Genomic DNA, 26,542 nt, shown 5'->3' on the forward strand with positions numbered 1-26,542 from the left:
AGCTTCTCTTGAGGAAGTTAACACGCGCTTTTAAAATCTGTCTCTTCAGCTCCCTACAAATGTATGGAGTCAGGAAGGGATTTTTACAAGTTAAAATAGAAGGAAATGGAACGGTTATTAAATAAGTAAACTTTTGATACCCACCGCCTCTCTTCTTTACCACGAACACGAAGAGGGCGGACAACCCTTTAATGAATGGATTCGGAGACACCTTTTTTAATTAAATTCGATATTTCTAATATTGGATGTAAAAGCCCGTGAATGTTTCCCTTGTAAAATGAGAAACCGAGGTCTTGTATCTCATGAAGTGTATCTATGCAAATCTGCCCTGGGACGATCGGTTTGCATAATACGACCGGGCCTCGGTCGGTTCTTAGCTACTTGAACAACTTTGATCTCGCAGCTTGCAACAGCTAAAATCACACCTCGCTCCCTCTTTGATTAATTTAGCTCGAAACTTTTAACTTTGTGACATTTCCTCGGAAAAAACCAAACTAATGTAAATTTTAATTACACCCGAATGCACGTAGAGAGCTCCCAAATAGATTTAGTTTTGCATTTGATTAATTACACGGGTTTGTGATTAACAATTTTAATTTTCCGTTTGATGAAAATCCAATTGAGTGTCAGTGACAGAAGGAAATAATTGTGTTTGGCGTTGACAATAATGATTGGATACAAAACGAAAACGAAAAATTTGCTTTTTAATTAGACTCGTGAACACTCCCACTGGCGTCTTATCGCGCTGCATCTGATGCGAGATAATGCAATACCTGCTCGTGCTAATCTAATTTTCGAAGAAACTCGCACAATACATCCCACAAATTAAATGATTTTTCTACTGTACCGAGCTGGATCGTTAAGTTCTTCCTCTGTTCATGCCTACTGGAACACCCACTTTTTCGAACAAACCTGGTAGTGATGCTTAATCCAGTGAATTCAGTGTTGTGTTGGATTCACTGTACATGCACTCCGACTTAATGAAGCACATCGACTTCTGTTTTGGACAAGGGTCAACATTTTCTCACAGGTGGGAACGATGAACAAAGAACACGAGAATTTCACTCCAGATAACACATAAAATGTAATTAGCGAGTTCTAATTACACCAACGCCAGTTGTAATGAAATTCTGCGCGTGTAAGGAAGTCTTTCAATACTTAAAAATTTTGAAAAGGTTCTGGCTCTATACACTTCGTGTCAGGTCGTGTGCTGCATCTGAGGCTTGCAACTTTTCGCCAGATATAGGTCACCTTGCGTAATAACAGGATAAAATATTAAAGATCGAAGTGTCGAATAGGAATTGGCACAGTATAGTTTCAAAACACTAAAAACTAAATTGGGCACATTTTACCAAACCACAAGTCCGAAGAAAAAAACAAATTAATTTTTTATTTTAGGTTCACATTGGATGTGATCCGACCTTTATTACCTCATAAAAATGCGTCTTATTAAAAAAGTATTAATTTACCAAAAAAAAACTTGTTAAATAACCGCTTAAAAAAATCGTTTGCATTGAATAAACGTCGCTGATAAATATTTTAGTGTGTTTAGTAGATAGTGAACAATACGTCTATAGAAATTGAATTGTTTTATTCGCACTACATTCATAAAAGGGTGAGTCACGAGCCAGTTTCCTTCTCCATCATTTATTATTCAAAGAATGACGAAGAAGTGCAAACTGCTCTCTCTGTATTTATATTCTGAATTTATTATGAAGTAAGAGATTAATTAATCCAATATAGCGTCACCTCTAACGATTCCGCAATTATTTGTGTCATTTAAATTGCAAATAGTCTGAGTTATCCTGGAAATAAAGACGTTACTTTTTAAATCAACTCCTTAATGCACTTGTCACGAATTGAATTACATCTGATCGTACGCATATTAATATCTTTCATTAATCTAAACTGCGTTATTATTCTCCCGCATGGAATTTAATTTTTAAGAGGGAATTACAGACATCAATTTCCGAGATTGCATTTGGGAAGATTTTAAATAAAAACTGCGTGCTTCAGAACGTTTATTCAAGCTTCTTTCAAACAAGTACCTCTTCGTATTAAATCGTACTTGGTCAACAAATACTTTGCTATGTTCACTGTGAATATCCACGATATGACGTAAATACTTAGAGCCATTAGTTTAAAGTCCCAGTCATTTTTTGGTTGGAATATAATCACAAAAAGAAAGTAACTTCCCAGAACAATCCGCACCAAAAGAAAGACGATCATGAATGTGACTTCCGCTCCTGTGTACAACACGGATGGATAAAAACCCTCGCTTCTGAGGAACCATCGAATTTGCAGCAAAGGGTTTGAAATCTCCATGCTACCCAAAGAACAAGTTGCTTGAGCTCCGGATCTGTCTTTGAATAGCATTTTATATAAAGCAAAAACACTATAAATGTGATGAAAAAGCATCACTTTTGAACTCCTGTCGTATAGAAGAAGCCATACAAGGTCGTGAATAAAATACCCAATGCTGCACACCATAAGAAATTTTTGACTGGTCGTCGTTCGCCATTCTGGGTGCTCAAATGGGTTATCAATTAAAAAACATTGATTGATCCCGATGAATGCTGTGATGAGCCCATGGGAGAAACTCACTATCCGGCAACGATACTCCCGACTTTTACCAGGTAGTGTGTAGTTTAAAAACTGGTAAAAGAGCCCCCACAGCAACGAAGTTAGGGAAATTGCAAACCAGGAATTATACTGCAGTTGAGTAAGTTCAGTAGCTTGTTTAGAGTATCCTGTCGATACTTCAATATCTTTAACTGTAAATTCATCGGGTAACATATTGGGAAAAACACGGGAATTTTACTTTATATTACATGACAAGTGACTTTTTACTTACTGTCAAAAGTTTATCATGTCCTTATCTAAGATCCCTGAAAAAAATAAAAAACGAGACACTTTTTACACAAAATTCGATGCAACAGACACTGTACTAGATGAAGATATTTTCGCAGATTTATCGAGGAATTTACAAAGATATGACTTGAACAAAACCCGCGGCAGAAAGAACAAAGTGTTTGCCAAGCTGTACAGCATCTCTGTGAATTTTTGGGACATCCTGGGGCTGCTGGACATTTTTCCGTGCGGTACCATCCATTCTATCAAACCTTATATTAGTTACAATTAAATTTTACATGAACAGACAAATCCTCAATAAATAAAAACAGTAAAAATAGTTTTCTTTATCACAATCAGTGCAGTCTTTTTTGGCCTCTTTTTAATACTTGTCTTACGTTAACATTAATCCTTGAAATTTCCAGGAAGTTTGAAAAAGGCTTCCAGAGGGCTTCTTCTCTACAAATATTGACAACTTCATTAAGGTTTTTATTTATTAAATTATTTTCTTTGAAACAGTTCCATGGTGTGGAGTCTGCTTGAAGGATTTTAGGGACTCCATGATAACACAAGCGCGATTCTTTGCTCATCACTACAACATCGCCACTTTTTAGAAACAGGGCGATGGGGCTTTCTTCTTTCGTTTTGCCCCCCAAAAGGAAAATTGCGGTTTGTCCAAAACTACAAAAAAAAATCCAATTTTGCTTGCGTCCATTTCGTCAAACTGAGACCTAAATAATTCAATTCACCTAAAAGACAACAAAGGAGCTTCAAGATTTTGCTCTGAGTGGTCTGTATGTCCTGATAGCGTCGAATCCATATAATAAAAATTAAGAATAGCTGCCTCAGCGCTAAAAGAGAATCCCAATGCTAAAGACACATGTCTGCTCAACTCTGCCAAGTCCTTAGGAAACTCCCCTTTACTTTCTTCACTGTAAACCTAAAAAAACATTTAAATTTGATTATCACGTACTGGTTAGTGTTACTTTTGTGTCCCAGTCATGGTGATAACCCAAAGTTACCCATCTTAGTTTTTTCATTAAAGATTTATCACTATTGTTATGGCAAATGTTCCACCATTCTTTCCCTTCTGGTATTAATTTAAAAGAATCCAAGTTCGTCCTATTTGGCCTTTTCGTGTAGTCCTGAAGAGAACGAACCGTCCAATACCGGTGTCCTATGCTGGTAAACGGGTTTTTAATAAAAATTAGTCCTGCAAAATGTGAGGTTAGGAATTAATCAAAATTGATTAAATAATCACCGGGTTTCTCAGTAAGTTCGTACACTTCCCACGTTTTAGAGGCTTTCAATCCGTAATTCTCCAATGCCGGAGTATCTTTCAGTTCGATTTTCTTGACCTGGGAGTAAATTTGAGAATAAAATCTCGAATTTCCAAAGTGACTTACTTTCGATGAGATGCGCTCTACGTCGTCAAAATTCAAAACATTGTCAAGTTCTGGGGGTGGATTTCGTGATTTGTAGTATTTAAAGACTTCCCTGAACATTTTATAGCCATAAAAGTATACATTTGTAGACTCTGGAAGTTAGGTTAAACGCAGTTCAACTTTTCCTGTTATCTACATTACCGACCTGACATGTACAAATTTCTACATTATCGATAAAAATATTATTATTTTTTCCTATTAAATCAAGTTAAACTTAAACTGTTAAATAAATAATGTTTTTGTTTAAGAGTTTTTTTCTGATGTGGCAAAATGTTTTGACAATTTATCAATAAAAAAACTGCATTATTAAAGAAATCTGTAAAATTAATTGCTAGAGGGCGTTAGTCTCGGATTATGACACTGACAATTGTCATATGTCAAGCAGGTCAGCTGACTGATCTCGTGAGGGTGCACGAAAATAGTGTAAAAAAATGTCAGGGAAAGAAAAACTTGCAATTTTCCCTTCCAGAGGGTACGTATTAAACAAAACAAACATCATTCTAATTCTCCCACCCACTGAAACTAAAATCTCCTTAAAATTCTCTACTTTGTGATATGGGAGTGACCAAATGCTTCTTTCCAGGGCCCAAATGTTAATGAAAGCCAGACTAAAGGGGGCCCAGAAGGGGCACAGTCTGTTGAAGAAGAAGGCTGATGCTTTACAGATGCGATTCCGCATGATTCTCAGCAAGATTATTGAGGTTTATTCACAAGTAATTAAGGCGTAATTACATTTTTTTATATTGTAGACAAAAACCCTCATGGGTGAAGTAATGAAAGAGGCCGCGTTTTCGTTAGCTGAAGCGAAATTTGCAACTGGGGATATTAATCAGGTGGTCTTACAAAACGTCACAAAAGCACAGATTAAAATTAGAACTAAAAAAGACAATGTTGCTGGTAAGTATTCAGAAGTCTGATCTGTAAATCTTAACTTGCGGATGTTCTCAGGTGTAACTCTACCCGTGTTTGAGTACTATCAAGACGGTTCTGATACATATGAACTTGCTGGGTTAGCCCGTGGTGGTCAGCAGCTTGCCAAACTGAAGAAAAACTACCAGAGCGCGGTAAAGCTTCTCGTGGAGTTGGCTTCACTACAGACTTCTTTCGTCACTTTAGATGAAGTTATCAAAATCACAAACAGAAGAGTCAACGCTATTGAACACGGTAACTTGATAAATTCCGATTAATGAGACTCTAACTTTGTATTTCAGTTATCATTCCTAGAATTGAGCGCACGTTGGCCTACATCATTTCTGAACTGGACGAACTAGAACGTGAAGAGTTTTACCGTTTGAAGAAGATTCAAGATAAGAAGAAAGTCGCCAAGGCAAGAGTTGAAGCTCTAAGAGCAGCTTACAAAGAAAGCGAAATGCGCAGAGAGGAGGCCGCTAGCAATCTTCTGGAAGAAGGAGATGAGGACTTGCTTTTCTAAACCATCTTCATGTACTTTTTTATGTAAAATCATTAAATTTTCTGTATAGATTTATCTTAGCTGTAATCTATATTTTTATTTACAGTATTTGCGTGAAACACATGTAGTTTTTGCTTATTGTTGTTATGTAAGATCAGATGTAAAAAGTTGTGTGCACTGTTAGCGTAGGGGTTTTATGGTATGAAATTTAGAACAATAAGTGAAAATTCCATTATTTTAGTCGTAAGAGTAACGTTTTGTTGATTTTAAAAATCAGTTGTGCTTTTGAAATGTCTATAATAAGAAGTTATAAATAAAGACCTAGTTAACAGAAAGTTGAAGTCAAAATTTTGTTGATAAAATGTGCTTTTTTCAGTAAATCATAATGATTGAACCCTCACGAGTCGATTGGTTTGTGGCGCAAAGTTGTGTCGACGCAGCTGTTAAATTCCATCATTTAGATTAGTGTTGATATGACGCTACTTTAATTGAATTCAGTTCTGGTAAAACGAAGCTAATAGACTTAATTTACAACGATATATAATAAAACTTAAACAGATGCATCAGATTAATTTATCATCTAAAAATAACTTTAAAAGTGAACCCCAAAAGTTAACTTATTAATTTCTGTTCAGGTGAACCCAATTTTTTAACGTCTCTTTTTGTCGTACTTCCAATTAGTGTCTCCATAATAACAAGAAAAATTGCCCGACAAGGACAAGAGATGTTTATTAATATTTCAATTAGAGAAACACCACCGCCCGTACTATTTCTATTTGTAATTATTAGTGAAGCCGCCCCACACATTTTGCTACAATTCCATTTTAAAGTAAGTCCTGAAATATTCCTAATTGGACAAAATAAGATTGTGTAAAGCCAGTTGGAAATGTTTATTCGTTTCTTTGCACACACAAAATCCAATTAGGATTAATCCGGGCCTGGAAACCAATTCCCGGGCGTTGCTAGAAGCAACAGGATCCAAGAGAGAACAGAAAATCACGTTTAGTGAATTTAGTGCCACACGAAAGCTCGTTCAAAGTACATGTGAAGCTCCTTCATCAAAGGTTAGTAAAGTTTGTTAAACTTTTATCTAATGCAATACCTCAGTTTTATAGGTTTAAACTTCGGATTTTAGAATTTCATTACCAAATTAATTTAAGATTTCATTTTTCTGTAGTTCGGAACGTTTTAAATGAGATTGGACTTTTAAAACTTCATGGGATATTTTACTTGACTCTGGAAAAGAATTAACGTTGCAAATTACAAGGATCGCCGCATTTTTATTTTCTATAAAACCGTTGCTTTAGTATGATGTTTCATTTAATTTTATTGTTATCCAAATAATAAAAGATCCAGTTCTTCAGCACAATTAATTTTTAAATTGCTGAGAAGTTTAGTGTCGGCGGTTAAGTAACTACAATCATCACTTGTCAAGGAAAATTTATTGTTTAATTAACACGGTTTTTGGAAGACACGTTTACGTAAAGACCGAAAAAATTGAAAGTTTTTAGTCCGGTCATCAAAAGAATACAAAATTAGCTCATTACGAAAAAATGTGGTAATTGATTTCACGTGTTGCGATTTTACACATTAGACTCAATAACAGTTGGGACAGAACAAACAATAAAGTTGTGCACATTACGAAATTATTTCGTACTTGATCACACGTCGTGACTTTAAATTATTGTTTGTTAGAATTTTAGCATCTTGGAAAAGTTCATGGCAACACAGCAAGCATTTAAGAAGTCGTTCACATTCACTGTTTTGGCATTTTTTGTCATTCTTTTTTTGATTAGAAATTCTCGCCTTTTCTGTCGCTCGAACGGGCTGCGGATAATGATGTGTAACTTCTTGAATACAATTCTTTATGAATTTTAACGATCCCACATTGAGAAGCGCATTATGAAAGCGACATCCTCAAGCGTTTTATGTATTTTCAGACTTAAAAATGGAGTACGTCTCAATCCCCAGCTCAAAATTCGAAGACGTCATTCACCACCTTCGCTACAATTTTCCCGATGAGCCTTTGAACGCTTCCGTGGGTCTTTGCGTACATGGAAAACCGTGCGAGCTTCTGGAACATCACGATTTATTAACCATGCAAGATGGGCTTTCAGTAATGGCCATAGACAAAGCGACTGGTGAAGTGCGTAAAATAATTTTCTCATCACAACAAAGCGTTTTATTGAAATTCGTATAGAAGTAGATGGGAAGCAATAAAACGCGTTGTGTAGCTCGGAAGCGGAATTCGACTAACTTCCACTTTAATGACATTTTTCAGATAGCTGGGGTTGCTTTGAACGGAATCGCGCGAAGAGGAGACGTGGAAAAAGCTCTTGAAGAGATGAAGACCATTGATAATATTAAATACCAACGAATTTTCGGCCTATTAAATAACGTTAATAAGACTGCAAACTTGTTTGATAAGTACAACGTGGATAAAATCTTCGAGCTGAGAATATTGTCGGTGGATTCGAGATTCAGGGGCAAAGGGATTGCTAAAGAACTGTTCCGACAGAGCGAGGTGGTGGCCAGGGACAACGGATTTAAGGTAGTGTTTCTGATTTATAGTATTGATCGCAGAGCAAATTAACGGAAGGATAAACAGTTTAAAAATAAATTTGATTAGACTCCCACGGCCGAGGAAAACTTTAATAGCTAATTTTGGACTGTTCTTGTTTTCAGTTAATAAAAACTGACGCCACCAGCCTCTTCACCCAACGTGTCGCAGAATGCATAGGCTGCACCGTCGAAAAATGCGTCAAATATGGTGACTACAAAGACGAGAACGGTCAGAAGATCTACGACACCAAGTCTCCTCACGACTATTACAAAGTGATGATTAAGTTGATCTCTGACAAGACGAGCGACGGTTGAAAGACCAACATCCAAAGCTTTCCGTTATCGTTTTTTGATTTTTCCATTTTTGGGAAATGTTAATGCTGCCACTGCCATGCAGAATTAAACATTTTGTTTCAGGTAGTGCTGGTCGCTACGTGTTCATGTACGAATAGCTTAATGTACAGAGGCAATCATTGTCAATAAGGGCTATTTTTTAACCATAATCCATGACTGGAGACTAATAAAACTGAGACAATAAGTTCAGATTTTTTTTTACCAGACCTCCGCCTCTAAAGTGGTGAGAAATAGGTCGTAGATCATCGAGTACCATACGGCGTTACCTTGGTTACGGTCAAGAATCTAATAAGCTCTTCAATTTTTCACGTGAGGTCTCATTATCAAAATCATCTCTCAAAAACTTCTTAATTGGTATTACCGAAATTCAATAATAATTAGATCAGGTGGTATGAATATTTTATTGTCGTTTCATCAACCGCATTGCGTGAATTCCTACAGAATATGGAATGTGGGCTGATTCATAATGCCTGTTATTGATTAATCATTAATGAGAAAATATAAAAATGAAGCGTCAACCGGAGGCTTAATGAAAAGTCTTGAGAACTTGCCTAACGAACGAAAACTTATTAAAGCGCTTTTTAAACTTCTTATTAACGGGGCTGGTGGTGACTGCAGAGTTAATGAAGAAAGGGTAATTAAGGCACGCCGGAAAGGGTGAAAAAAGAATAGTTCTAATTATCAAACGTGAGCAGCTTTAAATTACAAAACGTTAACAAAATAAGGCCAAGAGTTTTTATTTTTTATCAAAAAATACTTTTGTAATTAAAATAAAACAATTAGCACATTGTAGACTGATATTGTGATATTATATGTACTTGTTGATGCTCTACTATTTCAATAAATTAGAAGTGTAATAGAAAAATACGTACCAAAAAAAGTTAGTGAATCGTTGTAAAAAAAATTTGAAGGTAGGCAATTAACAATACATTGTCACGCAAAGAAAAAAATCGAGATAAATATTTAATTTTGATCAGTTCATGTAACAAGCAGTGCCCAATCACATTTAATGTCGTTAATCAATAAAATAATCGCTTGTTTACGTAATATTTTATCGCGATTATGTAAGTTTTCCGAAATTTGGTTTATTCCGCCTCTGTGTTTACAAACAATGGACGACCTTGAGAAAACAGCTGATCGATTCGAGCTGTCAAAAAAGTTTGTTTTCTGCAGCAATGGTGGTTTTAACCACAAAGTAAAATCTAATTTTAAACGAAGTTTTTTAATAATTCTATCACCAGTGTGTAAAATCTGCGTGTAATGTGAATTTTTAACTTGTCGCTATCAATTCTCGCAATGTTCCTGACTTCCTTAATATCATTGGTGGTGCTCCTGAAGACCACAGGGGCTGATTTCGCATTTGGAACTGATTTACCAGAATGGAAAGATGGGGTTAATTCGACACCTAATGCTCAACCAGTCTGTCCTTCTTTTGGAGGAATTGAGAATGCTGAGATTAGAATAATCCAAGATGCAGAACGTCAAGTTGCTATTGTGAAATGTAATGAAGATTATGATCTTGATGGGGCCCCAAATGTGTATTGTATTGACGGGAATTGGGAACACCTCCCACGTCCTGAGTGTAGCAAGCGATGTTATCCGCCCCCTTATGTCAAAAATGGGTCTTTGGAAGTTGATGGAGAGAAAGATGAGAAGGGGCTGTTTCACAAGGGTACTTTAGCCACGTATTCGTGTGGGGAAGGCTTTGAATTAGTACCTAAAGAGAGCAAATACAGGGTGTGTGAAAAAGGCATCTGGACTGGAGCTTATGCTATTTGTCAGCCTGTGCAGAGGATCACAAACTGCCCAGCGCCCAAGGAGATTTTCAATGGATATTTCGTACATGAAAATTCCGGAGATTTTGAGGGGTACAGTATCGGGTTGCGGCTGCATTACAGTTGCAAACCTGGCTATATGCTAGTTGGGACACCTGTCCAGCAGTGCTTGGAGGATGGGAGTTGGTCACCAAAGATTCCTCCAGTGTGCTCCTTGCAAATTGGAGGTAGGTCCTTCATTAGTTTCAATTTAATTTATTGAATTTTAAATGAAAAAAATATTTTTTTATCAAGATTTCAGTTCCCTACCGGACTAAAATGTGAGGTTTTCTCACTAGATGTCCGATCCATTTTTCAAATTAAATTGCGCTTTTTGCGTTTGTTTACGCTTACATGAAAATCTGAGACGCAATTTTATGTCTTTACAGTTATTTTTGTACCGAAATTACGCAGTTTCCCGGTGAAAAAGCTCTAGAAATCGTGTGGTTAAGATGTCGTCGTTCGTTCACTTCGTTCACGTGGAGTCCGCGAGGTGTCGGCCCACCATTTTGTGTCTACAGTTCTGCTCATTTTATTGATTTGCCGGTGCGATTTTGACGATCGACCCGTCCTTTTCTGTTGAACCACTAAGCGAGTTTGAGTTAAAAATTAGGTGAAGATCTGTAAAATTAGTGTGTGCAAGTGCCAGTGCAAATAATGGCGGGTCAAACAATAAACGATCGTTTGCTAGCAGCGAAACACAGTCTAGCAGGTCAGGGTTTAGCCAAATCGGTATGTAAAGCCACAACTGAGGAACTCTTAGGCCCTAAGAAAAAACATTTAGATTATTTAGTTCACTGCACAAATGAGCCTAACGTGTCGATACCACAAATGGCCAATTTGCTCATCGAAAGGTCACAGAATACCAGTTGGGTGGTAGTTTATAAAGCGTTGATCACAACCCACCACCTGATGTGTTACGGAAACGAGAGGTACACCCAATATCTGGCTTCGAGCAATGTGTCTTTTCAGTTATCGAATTTTGTTGATAAGACAGGCGTACAGAGTGCAGTGGGGGCGAGGACTGGTTACGACATGTCGCCTTTTATTCGGCGATATGCCAGATATTTAAATGAAAAAGCCTTGTCGTACCGAGCTGTGGCTTTCGATTTCTGCAAAGTCAAACGAGGCAAAGAAGAAGGCACTTTGCGCACCATGAACTCAGAGAATCTCCTCAAAACCTTGCCAATCCTTCAGAATCAACTAGATGCTCTCTTAGAATTCGATTGCACCGCAAACGATCTCACCAATGGAGTCATAAACATGTGTTTCATGCTTTTATTTCGTGATCTCATCAGATTATTCGCTTGCTATAATGATGGTATTATTAATTTATTAGAGAAATACTTCGAAATGAACAAAAAACAATGTCGGGAGGCTTTAGACTTATACAAGAAGTTCCTCATTCGAATGGATCGCGTGGGGGAGTTCCTCAAAGTCGCTGAGAACATCGGTATCGATAAAGGCGACATTCCTGATCTCACTAGGGCACCAAATAGTCTTTTAGATGCTCTGGAACAGCACCTAGCTTCCTTAGAAGGCAACACACCAACAGCCGCAAGCAACCAAAAGAATCTCAAGTCTGGAGTCTCCGTGCTCTCTAATACTAGCAACGCGTTCGGATCAGCAGTTGATGACACTTTCCAACAAGCCGCAGTGGCAGAAGAAGAAGCTGCTTTCAACCAGTACAGAGCTAACGTGGGCTCACCAACAGCAGCCAGCACCAACCCATTTTTAAGCGAAGAACCTACGATCAAAACGGAACCAATACTGGACTTATTCGGTTCCGAGACTGTTTCGGCAGCCCCGGCTCCAACACAGCCAACAAACGCACTCGATGATTTATTATCGTTAGGTAATCCATTTGCTGAGTTTTCAGCTCCGCCAGCAACATCTGCAGCGCCTGTTAATAATGGAAATTTATTCGGAGCCCCAACATCAACGGCTCCTCCAGTATCGACTGCACCAAACATGTGGGCTAATGGTTTTCCATCCAACGCCCAATTTCAGCCTCCCCCAACTCAGACTACTTTCGCTGCGAACAATCTCAGTGGTTTGTTTAATACTAACGAACCGTCTGTTTTTGATCCGATCACAGGCACAGATGTCCCTAAACAACCCCAAGTGGTGGCTCAACCGGCCGTGCCACCACAAAGACCGGCTGCTCCTTCGAAAATACTGACAGGTGATCTCGAATCAAGTCTTACTTCACTAGTCGAGAATCTAACAATGGATTCTGGAAGTCGCTCGAATCAATGGAATTCTCCAAAGAACCAACCAAAGGCCGCAGGGGGGTGGCAGCCGCAACCGATGGGAGCTACAACGGCTGCATCTTATCGACCAATGGCGCAACCTATGATGGGAGGACAACCGATGATGATGATGGGACAACCGATGCAATATCCTATGGGAGGGGTGCAGGCTCCCGTGCAAGGTAGTCCGAAAATGGTAAATTCTCAACCGCAGCCACCGCAACCTGCCAAACAAGAAGTCAGCTTTGATCCTTTTGGAGACCTGTAGTGATCTTTAAGGCTTTAGCGAATTTTTAATATTTATTTTGTATATAACATAGATTTCACAGTGTTATTTATTGGGTTTTTAATGTTTTTTAATCTTTGCTTACGTTTTCAACTGGTTACTTTTTGGAAATGTGGGTACTCTTTGTATATATGAAGATATTTATTGTTCTGTTAAGAAATTGTCTTTTTATGTGCTAGAACAAATATAGCGAACTTAAAGTGCAATGTCATAGTACTCAAAACTTAATTTTAAGTAAATAAATTTACTCAAAAATGCATATTGTAAAATAACGATATTAAGAAATGATCTAGAAAGGCACTTGATTTTTAAATTATGTGTTTGCTGTTTTTGGTTGGCTTTAATTTTGTTACTAAACTTGTACATTCCCCAGATGAGATCTGTAATATTCATTATAAGTTTGTAATATAATGAACATAAATATTATTTTTCTACTTATTAGAGCTAGTCCATTGTCTGTGCATATATTTTTAATTTCAAAGTGATATGTCGAATTGTTCCTGGTTTAATTTATTAATTTGTCTTAAGTTTATGTACATAATGTTAAAATGGCTCTACTATACAGTTACATTATGTTACTTGTATAAGTGTTATTGTTAATGCAAAAGACTTATCGTATTTAGGTTGCATTATGATGAATAATTAGTGAGATTCTTCCAGAATGGCGAAAAATTGTACTTTTGTTCTCTCATGTACTGATTACAACACACTAGAACATAAGAAGCATTTAATGTCGATTTTGCACGGCAGTGAGTCGTGTCTGATAACTGATTTTTACCCAATGCAAGGTATCAAATACCAAATATCAGTAGCCATCGTTTAGGTTTAGATGTTTAGTTTTATTTATACATTAGCAACATCTGTATTATTATTGTAATCAATTGTGACAATATAAAACAAGACAAAAGCTGTTGGATTGAATAAATTATGCTTATGTGTTTGTCGTCTATTTTTTAAGAACCGTCTTGAAGCGCTTGCTGTTTTTACTCATCATTGTGCGAATACTTCCTACATTTTAATTATTTTTTTACGACTTGATTCCGACAATGAAATTGGATTAATTCCTTATCACCTACTTGTTCATTTATCAATGCAACAAAGCGTGAGAGTGTGGGGTTTTTTACGCAGCATTATAACTGCTATTTCTAGAGTTCCAATGATTGTTTCTATGACGTGCGCTATTTATGAGTAATAATTCCGAACAGAGTTGTGTGTTTAGTTTCAAGAAAACTTCAGGATTTTTTGAAAAATGAATTTGGACAAAGATACAAAGAATATTAAGATTAAGGAGTAAATCCTAAAATTCAACTGAAAATTTTCATCGAATCTTGAGAAACCCTGTCACATCCTGGAGAACTCTAGAAAATGTGGAAGATTTCTAAAATCTTAAAGAACGGTATTCTAGAGAATACCGTCACATACCAGGAAATAATGGAGGATCTTGAATTCTGAATTCTGAAATCTTTGACTCGCAACAAAGGTTCTAAATTTTTGAATTATCCTGGGAAATGAGCAATCTAAGGAATCTCTAAATAATTCACGACGATTCAGTATGTTTTAGATAATTGTAGAATTCGTAAAAACCTTAAAGAATCAGAAGATCCGAAAGGAATTCTAAAAAAACATATCTAATAGAGAATCCTTGGGATAATTCTGGGCAGTAAACAATCCCAGACAATTTTAGGGATCCGGCAAACCACATCTTGGAAAATTCAGTATCAATTCGAAAAATTCAAGGAATTTTAAAATGATTTCTACAAATTCTACAAAGTCTATTGAAACCCAAAGAATTTAAGATAGTAGAAAATCCTAGAGGACTTTGGCATTCTGGCGGAATCTGGAAAACCACAAATTTTCACTCAAACATTCTGAGCAAACTCATGTCCAGGAAATTTCCAAAAAGATAAAGTTTTGCTAAGATTATGTGACCTCATTTCGGCAGTTTCGTATCAACAATGGCAAAGTACTTGTACTTTTGGCTCGTTATTTATGTTATAATTTTGATTTTGGCAGCCTTTATGTGGTCTTTTCTTTGTTTGCAGTTATTTTTATCGATTATTACTATGACCGGCCAGTGTCCAAAACACGAACAATAGCGTACTGATTGCATTTACTTCGAGACTCCTAAACGTTGACTTGATTGTATTATACAGAGCGTTTCGTTATTCGTTGACATGTTTGGCCTAATGAGTGGTAATTACGTAGTGTCTAACTTAATTAAGGCTTGCGTCTCTATAACATATTGATGATCATCGGATAGTAACATACGTGGGAGTTTGGCGATGGAACTTTTCACTCTTCATGGGATCGAGTTAATTACCATTATGTTCCAGTAGAAGGAATCGTCCAACGATGAAGTAATGGCTTTTCTTTTGAAGTTGAGTATTTAATAGATGACATACAAGTTACATTGTCTAATTATGTTTCCCACTGTAGATAGCCATCGAGATGAGGACAAAAACTTTTAGCGCGCGACTTGATGATGACCTTACATAATCAATTCATTGTGTAAAAGAATGGTGATTATCTTGCACCTTTTGTATTACTGGCTATTGAGCCGAACAAGCGATACTATATAATTCTTTGTAAAGAATGACATCAATGGAAGACACCAATTTTTTGATACGAATTGAAATCACTTCATGTGCGCATTCACTTTTATTACAAAACGTGTCGTACTGATTAAGATCGAAAATTAAAGCCTTTCATCCAAAGAGTCAACTTCAAAATCAATTAAAAGTGACTTCGGTGAACCGTATGACCCATAATTAACCAACGCGCAATAAATCATTAGCATATAATGGTAAAACTGTTAACAAGGAATAATTTACAACATTGTATGGAATGCGTATTACCACGAGGGACATTTCGCGTACGGTAATAAACCCCGACATTTTTTCTAATAACAACGTACGCCCAGTTCGGCGATAAAAAATTAATTAAACGAGTCGCTTTGTTTCTGACTTGGAAATTATTTACTCAAAAAACAGGTTCATCTCGGTGACCCTTCAATACCTGTCGCTAAATGTATGATTTTCACTTTTCGAGCACGTCTTCGGCGACGAAAAAACTCGATGGTACCAATTAACATCAGGTTAATTGACATCTTGAATGGCACTTCTAATTACGATTTGCATAACTGATAAGTGTTTCCTCGACAAACACACTCCAGTTTGTTCTCTTGACACTTTTTTTTTCAGTAGTCTTACGAGGGATGTTTAAACCTATTTGTTTATGTATAAAGCTGTAATTACATCGTACATGAAGTTAATGCCTTTTCTGAGCAACTGACGATGCTAATAGAGGTTTTGAGCGGATATCGCAATTTGCAAGTACAAAATTTGCTATAAATTTTCATTATGTTGTGGCGCGAAATTGATGTTCCATGGCACTTTAACTGCCGTGTTTTATACCTGGTACTGTCATAGCAAAACGCTAACGAGGGCGGAATACCTGCCTCCACAGAGCGCCAGTTTATTTCTGATGTTCAAGACGCCTCGGTGTAGTTAATAACTAATTTGCTTTTTTTGAATTCCTCTCCGGAAGAAAGCGCGAACTAATTGAAACAATGCGTTCGTTTACTCGGTTTTAATTTAAGATCTTGTGAATGTTTAACACGGCTCCAGAGGGAAATTAAATTTTACAAAGGAATTAGAAAACACAATATGTCACTAATAGCATTGTCTTTTGCAGTGGGCATTGTTCTTCCGCCTACGCACTGCAAAATATTCTGTGTTTCTAAGAACAATATATTCCTCAAGAAGTGTAACTAATTCTTTTTTGTGCGCGTTTTGGGCCGGAACGAGAGACATTAAATAAAAGTATAAGTGATTTTTCGCACCTCTTTAATCTCGATTTGCCTTGTAGAAACAGTCGGTTCTTAAATAAGGAACATGTCCGCCCCCGCTGTTGTAGTCTCTAACTTTGCTTGAGTTTGCTTTATAAGCGCCGCCTCGTCTTTGATACCGCCGCTTACGATACATTTTCAACGTGGGAGGGCCCCAAATATTCATTATTAATATTCCAGTACTGGAAGTGTTCCTGTTTCGTACATGTATTTATTGAATTATATCCAGACACTTCCATAAATTCCGGGTTGTGATGGCGGCGAGCAACAGACAGCTTTTGGCAATTTTTTTTCCTGTGCACATGTGACTAATTATCGCCGCATTTTTTATGAATTTAACGAGACAAGTTTAATCGATTCGCTTAATGAGATTATAATGAAACTCATCAAATTCCCAAGTGTTTACGCCTGATTAAGTCCGTTTTTCTTTTTATTTCAGATGATCCGTCTGGTCCGCCATGCCCGGCGTCGCCTACGGTTCCTCATAGTTACACAACCCTTGTCCAAGGATATCAGTCTGAATATCTAGCGATATCTGGAACCGTGGTCCAAATCCACTGTTTTAGTAAATATAGAAACATAAAAACTCCCTGTCAACCCGGAAAGTTACGATGCATTGGAGGGAGATGGGTAGGAAGCACTCCAATTTGCGGTAAATTCCCCAAAGAGCCTTTCAAAAAAATTAATATTTCTCTTTCAGTTCTCGCGCACGAGTGTGACCCACCTCCAGCTGTCTCTTTCGCTGTCATCTACAACTTGAATCCGGAGTTCCATGATGTCTCTTTCACCAACAAGTACCCGATAAAATCACAGATCTCTTATCAATGTTTGCCCGGATACACTCTTCAAGGAAACGAGATTTTAGCGTGTTCCCCCGGGGGTTGCTGGCTTCCAACGGAACCACCCACGTGCTACCACTCCCCCAGTAATAACTATTTTCGTAAGAGTACGCTTTTACGATGATTTGGATGAGCTAACTTTTCTTGTTGCAGTGGAAGTTAATAGTATTAATGCTGTTTTGATATCTGGAGCCACTGGAGCGGGAGTTTTGGGATTGTTGCTTGTGATCTGTTTAATCACGATTTGTCGACGACGAAAACCTTTAACTAGAGCTGTTTCAATTGCACCACCTGTTCAGAGGTCGGATTTGAGCGATCATGCTTCTCTTCTTCACCATCCGGACAGGCTGGCTTTGATTGCGTTTGCTGATGGGATGCAGAGTGAACAGGTACGTGCAGTTTTCAGGAGAAAACAACGAGGTTTCGGTTTTTTTTAACTAGGCAAGTTGATGTATGGAATTTTGAAGCACTTTTTAAGTTTTGAAAGTTTTTGATGGCGTAGAGAGATTGTTGGAAAATCTCAAATTTGAGGATTTGGTGGCGCTATATTGTCTTGAGTTCTTAGTTTTTCAGGTGCTAGGATTCAAAAGTCTTCAGTGGATAAGTATGGCATGTAATTTGTCCGAGTTATCTGAATATTTGAGAATTTTTTTTTTAAACTAGAAAAACTTAAGAGAATAGAAACCTTAAAATAGCAAAATTAGATGTTTTTATCTCGATCTGTAACTTATATTTTTGTATTGTTATAAAAAGGTGAAAAACCGTTTGAGACGGAGCTTTTTGTCCTACTCTCAATTCTCCCAACAAACATTCGAAAGCAACACGTTTTAGAGACAATAAATTTTTATAATTACGTTGTTGCTTTCCGCAATCTGTACAAACATTACTCAAAGCTTTTTATCATTACTGCAGATACCAAAAATATATAAATTTTATAGGTACATATCGTTGTGTTATTTGCCAGTCGCGACTTTATCATTCCTCATAAACTCCAAAGTACAGTGCTGGATGCTTTATCTTAAAATAATGGTTTAGTGCCTGTAGCTTATTTATTAAACAGTTTCAGATTTCTTGTGGTTTGTAATTTAAAAGGATAATGTGCAATTCTAACGGAATCGCAGAAGAAAGTTTGGTGTCTTGCTGAGACGAAGCAAATGTGGAATCTCCGACTTGAAAATTAATTTGCACTTTCTTTTGCGTGCATGTATGCGATTGTTGATTTTCTAGTATATTTTTGGGAAATGTTTTGCAATATTTTGTTCGGGATTAGATATCACGTTAGTTATTTCTTGAATTGGGTCAGGGCTCGCCGTATTTTCTATGAACGTGTTATTAATGGGATTAATACATCTTGTGTCGTATAATGTTGTGACGTAATTGTTTAATCACCTTTAAATAATGTAAATCTAAACACCACACGACAGCTTTCTTATTTCACGTTGTGTAAGATTTATTATTGAATTACAATTAGCAAGTGAATTCGTCCGAGGAGAGAGGGGTGTTGTATTTTTTCTCAAGACTTACCTTGCCGAACTGGCCAGGATCAGCTGATAATTACGACGGAATTTGCCCTAAATTGTCTGAGTTAACTACTGGTTTCACCTGTCGCTCTATGGCTGTTATGAAAGTTGACGATAACAATTCAATATATATAATATAATATCTGATTAGAATTGTGTGGCCGTGGTACAGAAAACTATCGCCTTATAGGGAAGACGTTTGCCTAGTTTGCGGCGCGGTAATTATTATTGATAGTCACTAATATGAGTTAAGAGCGGGAATTATCTTCGTTGCGTGCAGCTACTTTCCATCATTTCACTGGAGAATGTTTATTAATTTCAAACCGAGTTGACGTCTTGATTTCTATTATTATTCCTGAGCGACAAGTCCAAAATCTGTCCGGCGCCAATCCTCTTCTTGAATTTCCGTTTCAATTGCTCACGACTCGTAATTACAGAGCATTGTTTTAGGGCCACACAGGGATGGCACGATACCGCGAACTTAATCTCGTCATTCCGGAACCAAAAATCACTTTTCGGACAGATTGATGTCAGTACGAAACGAATAACAGTAAAATCAGCCGTTTTACTTATTTATTAACTGGGAACAGCATTTGCCGTTGGTTTCGAGCAAGCCCATTGTTTCACTGCCGAAAAGGTAGCTTACATTATTTAATTTCTGAATCAATCACTCAATATCCAGTTTCTTTTTTCGATTAATTTATTATTTGGGTACTTTGACCGGGGGGAGTGCCAGTGATTTACGAAAGTGTTGGTTTTGTTCATTTTTGCGTTATCGATTGATCGAGAGGGAGATCTTTTTGGGAGCTCTCCCGGATTGTTAACTCGTTGGTTTCGATCTTCGGCTTCGATTGGTCACGCTTCTGACTTACGTAATCGAAAACGAGTCGAATGTCGTTACGTTCGATTGAACTAATTGCGATTTATTGTTTGGAGGATTTATTTTAATTGAATTTTGCTCATTTGCTGTTATACTACGTTTAATTACCTAATTATCATTCATTACGTCCAACATTCAGATTTATAACTGATCTGCGATTTGCCTTGATCTGATTTTTACTCGATTTTTACAACGAGGAATATGTTTATGGATTTGAAGAGGCTTTGGGAGAGATCCTGTTAAAAATTTATTAATTACTGTAATTTGTATAACCTCTATAATTTGACTTTAAATACATACTTACAAGAGTTTAACGTGAACATTAAGCTTGACAAATTCATCCGTTCTGAAAAACACGAATCGCTTCAGGTCCTCTTAATATCACAAAAGTGTTTTCAGGATTTAAACACTGATATTATCTAATAGCAGCTCTTAAAATCTTGAATTACGAGTATTAGTGATCACAGTTTGTTAAAGATTGTGGGTATTACTTTATTAAATGCCTCATGCAATGGAGAGGTCTTCCTGTTGACAGAATTGAGAAAGAAGCTTACTTTATTTGAACTTGTAATCAAGCGAGTGTGGTTTGCAGAATTCGAAGTTTCATTCATTGAGTTTCGTTTTCTAATTTTTTATTACCTATCAGAGAAATTTTCTTCAAAAATGGAATTGCGATTTCCTCACAGCTATAATGAACTGGGATTACAAGCCGTAATGAACTACTATCATTTCATAGTAATCTGTAATTGCACCGTTTCTAATTCTTCTTAGCTAACTAAAATTTTATAGTTCCTATGCGTTGAAAGATTGTTTTTGTTTTCAGGCGTCGTTGCCATCGTACGACGAGGCGACGCGGGACAGGGCGCCGAACTTGACGTCCAACAGGTTGCACCGCCCCCATTGGCCGAATTTGGGCGGCCGTAGGTCCCGTAATACTGCGAATCCTGCAGACATGGTGCATGCGACTCGTCACGGTTCTTTGTGAGTCCTTTGAGAAATTCCACGTTCTACTTGAATATTAACTAAACAAGTCGCTAAACGAGCCATTACTAGGATCTATCGTCCGAGTTCGGCGTATCAACATATCCATGGGGATATTTTATGAATCGGACTTATGAAAATTATGATATTGTGAATTAGCACGCAGGCCGTGTTTAGCGTTAATTAATACGGCAATTACGTTGAGCTGTGCCGTAAAGAGAACCCCGCTGTACGCTGTCTCGAATATTGATTCCGCCCTATCGACGTAAATTTCCATCGGACGTTGACGATTTCGTTTTGCCGGCAAAACACATTAATATCGATATAATTGCTAAGATTTCGTTTAATATCCCGATTTATCACCGGGTGGGTTTTTAATGTTGTTTTAATTTACGACAAACATTACATTACGAGTCGGCTACTGAATGTGCATTTTCTCTGCGCTGGACTTTCAGAACTAATTGGTTTTAATATTTAAACATTCGCGTTATTTATGCGGTTGCAAGAAAGCAACCAGCGGATTCGATTAAGTTATTTGCTTTAATGATCCGAATCATTATTATTTTTATTCAGGTACAGCACGGAGAGTATTGAGTTTTGTACGGTGAAATTAATGGGTACCATTGAATACGATGTCGTTATTAATTTTGCATTTCTGCACATACAATCCATTGTCCTCGGGCGAACGGAGCGAATTTATTGTAATGGTGGCACAACAATGGCTATCATATGGGATGTGGACTCGATAATCACTCGCACAAAATGAAATTCAATAAATATCGCAACCGACGAAAAAATCTTAACAATGTAGAAAGCTGAGAGAGCTACCAGATTACTTAAATTTTTGATTACTCGAAAAAATGTTGTTTACGTCTCGTGTCTGATGTAAAACACATTTGTTTACCGAATAATTATTTGCTCGGGAATCTCTAAAGTTATTGTCTCGAGCTCGTGTAAAAATAAATTTATTCTTAATTTCTCTTAACGGTGAACCAAGAATTTACATCAAAGCCACCGCGGGAATCTGAAAGTCATGTTAGATGCTGAAATTTCTGTGGCTTTGATTCGTCGATCAAGTTATCTTATCTAGCTCGAAAATTGTTTTTGTTTGTGAGCTGTTTATTACATAAAAATCCGCGATGGTTTCTGGTTTTAAAACGTTGCAAAAGGCTATCAGAGGTAACGGTGGACCTCGGACGACTTATCAAGTTTATAATACAGTTTGAAGTGAGCCGATTAAGCGTATGTTTATTACCACATTTTAAATTTCATAAAACGCAAGCACTCGGAGAAATTATTGCCGATGGTATAATTTGATTCGTGGGATAATGAAAGCGGTATTTAGTAAGTGGTCGTTGACAAAATCATAATTTTATTAAAATTCGGAATCGATAGCGTCGATTAAACTAATGATGAAAAATGCATTTATGTCGTTGGCCTCGTTCGGCGTGCCAAATTGCGTGCAACAATAATTTGGCTCACACAATTACTCGCCGGTTGCGATTTAATTTTTTTGTTTTATTTAACTACTAATGTGGCCCCTTGAGAACACAGCTACTTTTTAAGGAAAACACCCCGATTTTCAAGGGTTAACCGAAAAGCAGAAAAATCGTGAAAAGACTCCCGTTTTTAAGGTATATTTTAAAATTAACATTTTTTAAAGAATTTGACCGGTTTTTCCAAACGTACGATTCAATAGGACAAATTCGGTCTTCGGCCCTCATGAGTGGACTATGTCCACAAATCTTTTCATCATCAAATACATTTTGTAATAATTAATAATAAGGTTCTTCTAAATCTTATGCATACAAATAAAAAGTATCAAAAAATAAGTATTTTACAAGATTGACAACAGTATTTGTTTTACCAGAACCACTTCGTCCTATAATTATTAATATAAAAGGCCATTTTGGCGCTAATTCATTAATGTTATAATATTCTTTTTCATCTGCTTTAATAATATGAATAGGTAAAGAACCAAACGAATTCCTTTCAGTCATGAGCGCTTCCCGTAGCACTCTGAACATGTGCACACGCTTTCGCAACGTGTTCGAATCCTAATTAAATAAGACACCGGTGCGAAATATTTTCTAAAATAAAAATTTCTAGTTGTAAAATAAAATTTCAAAACGAATTAATAAATTCAAAACGTATCCAAAAATTCAAAAAAAATTTGAAGTGCCTTATGATTAGTAGCAGACAGGTTTCTATAAATAATTGATGCAAATGATTAGTAGCAGGTAGTTATTTAGTTTCGTATAGTTTTATTTTGTCGAATATTTTTGCACCAAGAAAGCCAAGAATTTTAACAAGACCGATACCCCGCGGCACCGCGATATTGACAGGCCATACACCGTAGACCGTTTAACGACCATTAGTCATTTTACCCATATAATCATTGCCACGTATTCCAGGCGAAACGATCTCTCAATTATTGTAAATGATACGGCTGTTTGAGCCCGAGTAAATCGCTCATGATGAGCGTGTGAAAACTGTAACGAAAAGCACCCACAATCTAAAGACCACCGTCTATTCATTTTCCTCACATTTGCCAAGTTTCCACCGAGTGATCGTAAATAACCACGGTGCGTTTGGCGGATTTCTCAATAATAGCAATCGATTTACATATTGAGTGTGAGAAACTTGCCCATTTATCTCGAATGAGATCTGCGATGAGATACGCGTCTAATGGAAGCCGAACGAATTACAGACATCCACCAAAACGTCAACAAATGACGCCGCTTTTGGATTTCCCTCCGGGAAAAATGATGTGCAGATTTTCGCAACCGCTTTCGGTCGCATTTAATTAATCGTAGGCTGCGAACATGACAACATGATAATTTCCGTGTTTGTGTTTACGGTTTCGCAATAAAAAAATTATGCCTACAAGAGCAATTGACTTCCATTACTGTGTCACACTTCATAAGTCGCCGCTTACGATCATGATAATTAATGGAGGAAGTCCATGTAGGGCGCGCGCCGTATCATAAAACGTCACTACGCTCTCTGCGAAAGCTTGGTGTTTGGAGTTTTTCTTATTTCAGCGCTTCTCACACGCCGAGTACCAGATCTGCAGGTGATTCGATGGGATCGACGGATACTGTCGCGGTATCTGAAGGCTCGACCAACATAACTTTGGACACGGCATCTTCGTACAGTGGCTCTCAGCCGGCTTCTTGCAGAGTGCACTGCGGGAGTTTGGCTTCATTTGACACCAGTTCAGTTGTCAATACCGAAGGTAGGCTGCGCTTCGCATGACTTATTGTACCACTTGTCATTTTATTTTGGGAATGTTGAACTCTGATCTGTTTGATTTGACTTTTCTGCAGAGCGCTTGTTTGCCTTTTGAGAGGAATTCTTGGTAAAGCTTATTTATTCCAGGTGTTCCGTTACTCGAAGAAAACGAACTGGAAGAAACTCAAGGGGGAGATAATCTATCTTTAGTCGTGGACAATCCCTCAATTTCCGACAACGCATCGTTCAAACTATCCACTCACTCAGCAGATTTGTCTTAATTTAATGGGAGCTTTAAACGTGACCTTAAACTGTTCATATTTTAGTCGTAGACGCTCTCTTGAGCCCAAAAATGATATTTTGGAAGTATTTCGAGAGGCCAGTTCATATCGGCAGATATTTTAGTTCAATCGAATATATTTAAGTACCTGTATTATTAACTGTATTATATTCCATGTTCTTTGCTTATTTCAAGAATCGAATGTTATTTTCATACAAATGTATATAAAGAGAGACCAAAGTTTAAATGTAGCTCTAGTGTTTTGCTTCTTTCATTTGCAAGATGTCGATATTTTTGTATTAACTGGAAATTTTTTAGTCATTTTTTGTGATACTTACGCTGCAAAATTTGGGTTTTTTTCAGAGACCGCCCATTTCAGTCAAGTTGAGAGTGTAAGTGTTGTGATATTATTTTAGTTTTGTTAAATGTAGGTACAAATAAACTGATTCTAGTTCGAAAAGACGTTTCAATTGAACGGTAATTAAGAATTCGTTATGAAATCAATCACGGGGGTGACGGGTATTCATCAGAAAAGTAATTAATGTATAATACCTACAAATATTTGTAAACTAATGAATTTAATTAGTACCTTCAAACCACACATTAGCGAGCTGACCTTGACTCCTTAGGAGTTAGCGGTGTATTTAATTTAAAATAATTACAGATTGCAAGCAAGCAATATTGGCTCAATAATTATTATTAAAGTAATCATTTATCTTGCAGTGCAGATGCTTTGTGGTGTTGTGCGTTGAATATTTGGCGGTGTGCTCATTACGAATTCGAAGAAGACTAGAAGTGCTGTCGCGAATTCGAGGCTCATTGATATTAAGTGTGATTATCCCCATCGCTTTTGATACTTTATAATAAAAGTCGAAGGTATAATTACATGGACTGAGCGTGAAGAGAACACGCATTAGTCAATCCCGAAAATTGACGGTAAGAAATCGGCTTCCGTGGACAGGCGGTCACATTAATCATGGTGAAATTAAGGAGAAGAAGCGGGGTGGAAACATTCCTCAGTTTGTGCGAGAAAGTCTTTCTAATGTAAAAATCCAGAGAAATATTGCGACAGGATGAAATAATTTAACTAAACCTTACATAATGCGTAAAAATCATTAATTATCTCTGCAAACATGAAATAGATTACTACTGGAATTATTCAACAAATACGGCACATTTATAGGACGCCATTCCGCAGCAACTAATTAGTACCAATATGACATGCAATAATCTTGTCCTACGGTTACCAGAGCGCTGACTTTAATTGAATTATGGCAACATCCAACAGCCCATCACGTAAAATCGTTAAAATTTAACTGGTGCAGTATAAAAAATGCCTTTCTCTTAAAGTAAATTTATTTAAATTTGTGGATGCCATAATTATTTCTTGATCAGAATCTATCCTGTTTGATTGACGTTGATCGGTCGATAAATTCTTGGATAAGGCTACTATCGATATGCATGGAGATAAAAATCTAAGCGTTGTGACATACGATAAGTCAAGCGAGTGTTTTGTATTATTAATTACAGTTAAGAGGGTCTAATGCATCATTAGTTTTTCAAAACACACTTTTACACGGCGGACGCCACCGAAGAGTATAATTTTCTTAAGACAGCTAATAAAAATGTATAACACATTAAAGGAGTTGGAACGGAATATAAAGCAGCTTGGTTTTGGATAAATAAAAGTCCTTTTTAAACAAGTTGTTGGGAAAGTGCCAGGGACAACACTAAAAATAGTTGTGAACTGCGTTATGAAAATACGACATGCTAATTTTCATACAGAAGTGGACTCACTCACTGTTTTCTGATCAGAATGCAGGTACAAACCACCCAAATAAATAACATCTACAAATTATTAATAAAAACACCTGATTTTACAAGCGTAGGTATGTTGTTTTCATGTTCCATAAAAAACTGGACATGGTATAAATTAGATTAAAAACATGTTGTTTGTCTGTGCAAAGCTGTCCTGTGTCACTTTTAA

The 26,542-nt window shown here is 37.0% G+C and overlaps 5 protein-coding genes and 1 pseudogene across 5 annotated transcripts; 4 read left to right on the plus strand and 2 right to left on the minus strand.

Annotated features, from left to right (window-relative positions):
* Nucleotides 1-1,955: 1,955 nt before the first annotated feature.
* Nucleotides 1,956-2,913, minus strand: LOC148169833 (TLC domain-containing protein 5-like). Its single transcript, XM_088043220.1, has one exon. It carries the CDS (start codon nt 2,794-2,796, stop codon nt 2,026-2,028), a length of 771 nt encoding a protein of 256 aa, XP_087899346.1. The 5' UTR covers nt 2,797-2,913; the 3' UTR covers nt 1,956-2,025.
* Nucleotides 2,914-3,188: 275 nt separating this feature from the next.
* AlkB (alpha-ketoglutarate-dependent dioxygenase AlkB) lies at nt 3,189-4,413 on the minus strand. The gene is made up of 5 exons (XM_088043219.1): nt 4,257-4,413; nt 4,112-4,208; nt 3,837-4,063; nt 3,600-3,790; nt 3,189-3,531 (listed from the first exon to the last, which is right to left on the minus strand). Exons 1-5 carry the CDS (start codon nt 4,353-4,355, stop codon nt 3,207-3,209), a joined length of 939 nt encoding a protein of 312 aa, XP_087899345.1. The 5' UTR covers nt 4,356-4,413; the 3' UTR covers nt 3,189-3,206.
* A 228-nt stretch (nt 4,414-4,641) lies between these two features.
* LOC148169835 (V-type proton ATPase subunit D) lies at nt 4,642-6,041 on the plus strand. Its single transcript, XM_088042848.1, has 5 exons — nt 4,642-4,767; nt 4,879-4,996; nt 5,045-5,192; nt 5,244-5,459; nt 5,507-6,041. Exons 1-5 carry the CDS (start codon nt 4,727-4,729, stop codon nt 5,725-5,727), a joined length of 744 nt encoding a protein of 247 aa, XP_087898974.1. The 5' UTR covers nt 4,642-4,726; the 3' UTR covers nt 5,728-6,041.
* A 647-nt stretch (nt 6,042-6,688) lies between these two features.
* On the plus strand, nt 6,689-8,806 carry LOC148169836 (arylalkylamine N-acetyltransferase 1-like). The gene is made up of 4 exons (XM_088043537.1): nt 6,689-6,770; nt 7,647-7,852; nt 7,988-8,257; nt 8,392-8,806. The coding sequence occupies exons 2-4, from the start codon at nt 7,655-7,657 to the stop codon at nt 8,581-8,583; spliced, it is 660 nt and encodes a 219-aa protein (XP_087899663.1). The 5' UTR covers nt 6,689-6,770; nt 7,647-7,654; the 3' UTR covers nt 8,584-8,806.
* Nucleotides 8,807-9,728: 922 nt separating this feature from the next.
* On the plus strand, nt 9,729-24,743 carry LOC148169837 (uncharacterized). Its single transcript, XM_088042892.1, has 7 exons — nt 9,729-10,624; nt 17,261-17,473; nt 17,522-17,761; nt 17,814-18,049; nt 20,884-21,041; nt 24,086-24,279; nt 24,423-24,743. The coding sequence occupies exons 1-7, from the start codon at nt 9,919-9,921 to the stop codon at nt 24,554-24,556; spliced, it is 1,881 nt and encodes a 626-aa protein (XP_087899018.1). The 5' UTR covers nt 9,729-9,918; the 3' UTR covers nt 24,557-24,743.
* On the plus strand, nt 10,825-13,914 carry LOC148169838 (phosphatidylinositol-binding clathrin assembly protein LAP pseudogene; annotated as a pseudogene).
* Nucleotides 24,744-26,542: the final 1,799 nt, after the last annotated feature.

Source organism: Gnatocerus cornutus, chromosome 8 (genome assembly GCF_029298725.1).
Source record: "Gnatocerus cornutus isolate USDA-ARS CGAHR chromosome 8, icGnaCorn1.1, whole genome shotgun sequence".
Classification (NCBI taxonomy): domain Eukaryota; kingdom Metazoa; phylum Arthropoda; class Insecta; order Coleoptera; family Tenebrionidae; genus Gnatocerus; species Gnatocerus cornutus.

Coding starts and splice junctions, on each gene's coding strand:
- AlkB (XM_088043219.1), bottom strand. CDS start 4,355: ATGTTCAGGGAAGTCTTTAAATACTACAAATCACGAAATCCACCCCCA. Junction 4,064..4,111: donor CGAACTTACTGAGAAACCCG/GTGATTATTTAA, acceptor CACATTTTGCAG/GACTAATTTTTATTAAAAAC. Junction 3,532..3,599: donor GCTCCTTTGTTGTCTTTTAG/GTGAATTGAATT, acceptor TTTTTTTTGTAG/TTTTGGACAAACCGCAATTT.
- LOC148169836 (XM_088043537.1), top strand. CDS start 7,655: ATGGAGTACGTCTCAATCCCCAGCTCAAAATTCGAAGACGTCATTCAC. Junction 7,853..7,987: donor TAGACAAAGCGACTGGTGAA/GTGCGTAAAATA, acceptor GACATTTTTCAG/ATAGCTGGGGTTGCTTTGAA. Junction 8,258..8,391: donor CCAGGGACAACGGATTTAAG/GTAGTGTTTCTG, acceptor TCTTGTTTTCAG/TTAATAAAAACTGACGCCAC.
- LOC148169835 (XM_088042848.1), top strand. CDS start 4,727: ATGTCAGGGAAAGAAAAACTTGCAATTTTCCCTTCCAGAGG. Junction 4,768..4,878: donor GCAATTTTCCCTTCCAGAGG/GTACGTATTAAA, acceptor GCTTCTTTCCAG/GGCCCAAATGTTAATGAAAG. Junction 4,997..5,044: donor TTCTCAGCAAGATTATTGAG/GTTTATTCACAA, acceptor TTTATATTGTAG/ACAAAAACCCTCATGGGTGA.
- LOC148169833 (XM_088043220.1), bottom strand. CDS start 2,796: ATGTTACCCGATGAATTTACAGTTAAAGATATTGAAGTATCGACAGGA.
- LOC148169837 (XM_088042892.1), top strand. CDS start 9,919: ATGTTCCTGACTTCCTTAATATCATTGGTGGTGCTCCTGAAGACCACA. Junction 17,474..17,521: donor AGGAAGCACTCCAATTTGCG/GTAAATTCCCCA, acceptor TTTCTCTTTCAG/TTCTCGCGCACGAGTGTGAC. Junction 24,280..24,422: donor TTCAGTTGTCAATACCGAAG/GTAGGCTGCGCT, acceptor TATTTATTCCAG/GTGTTCCGTTACTCGAAGAA.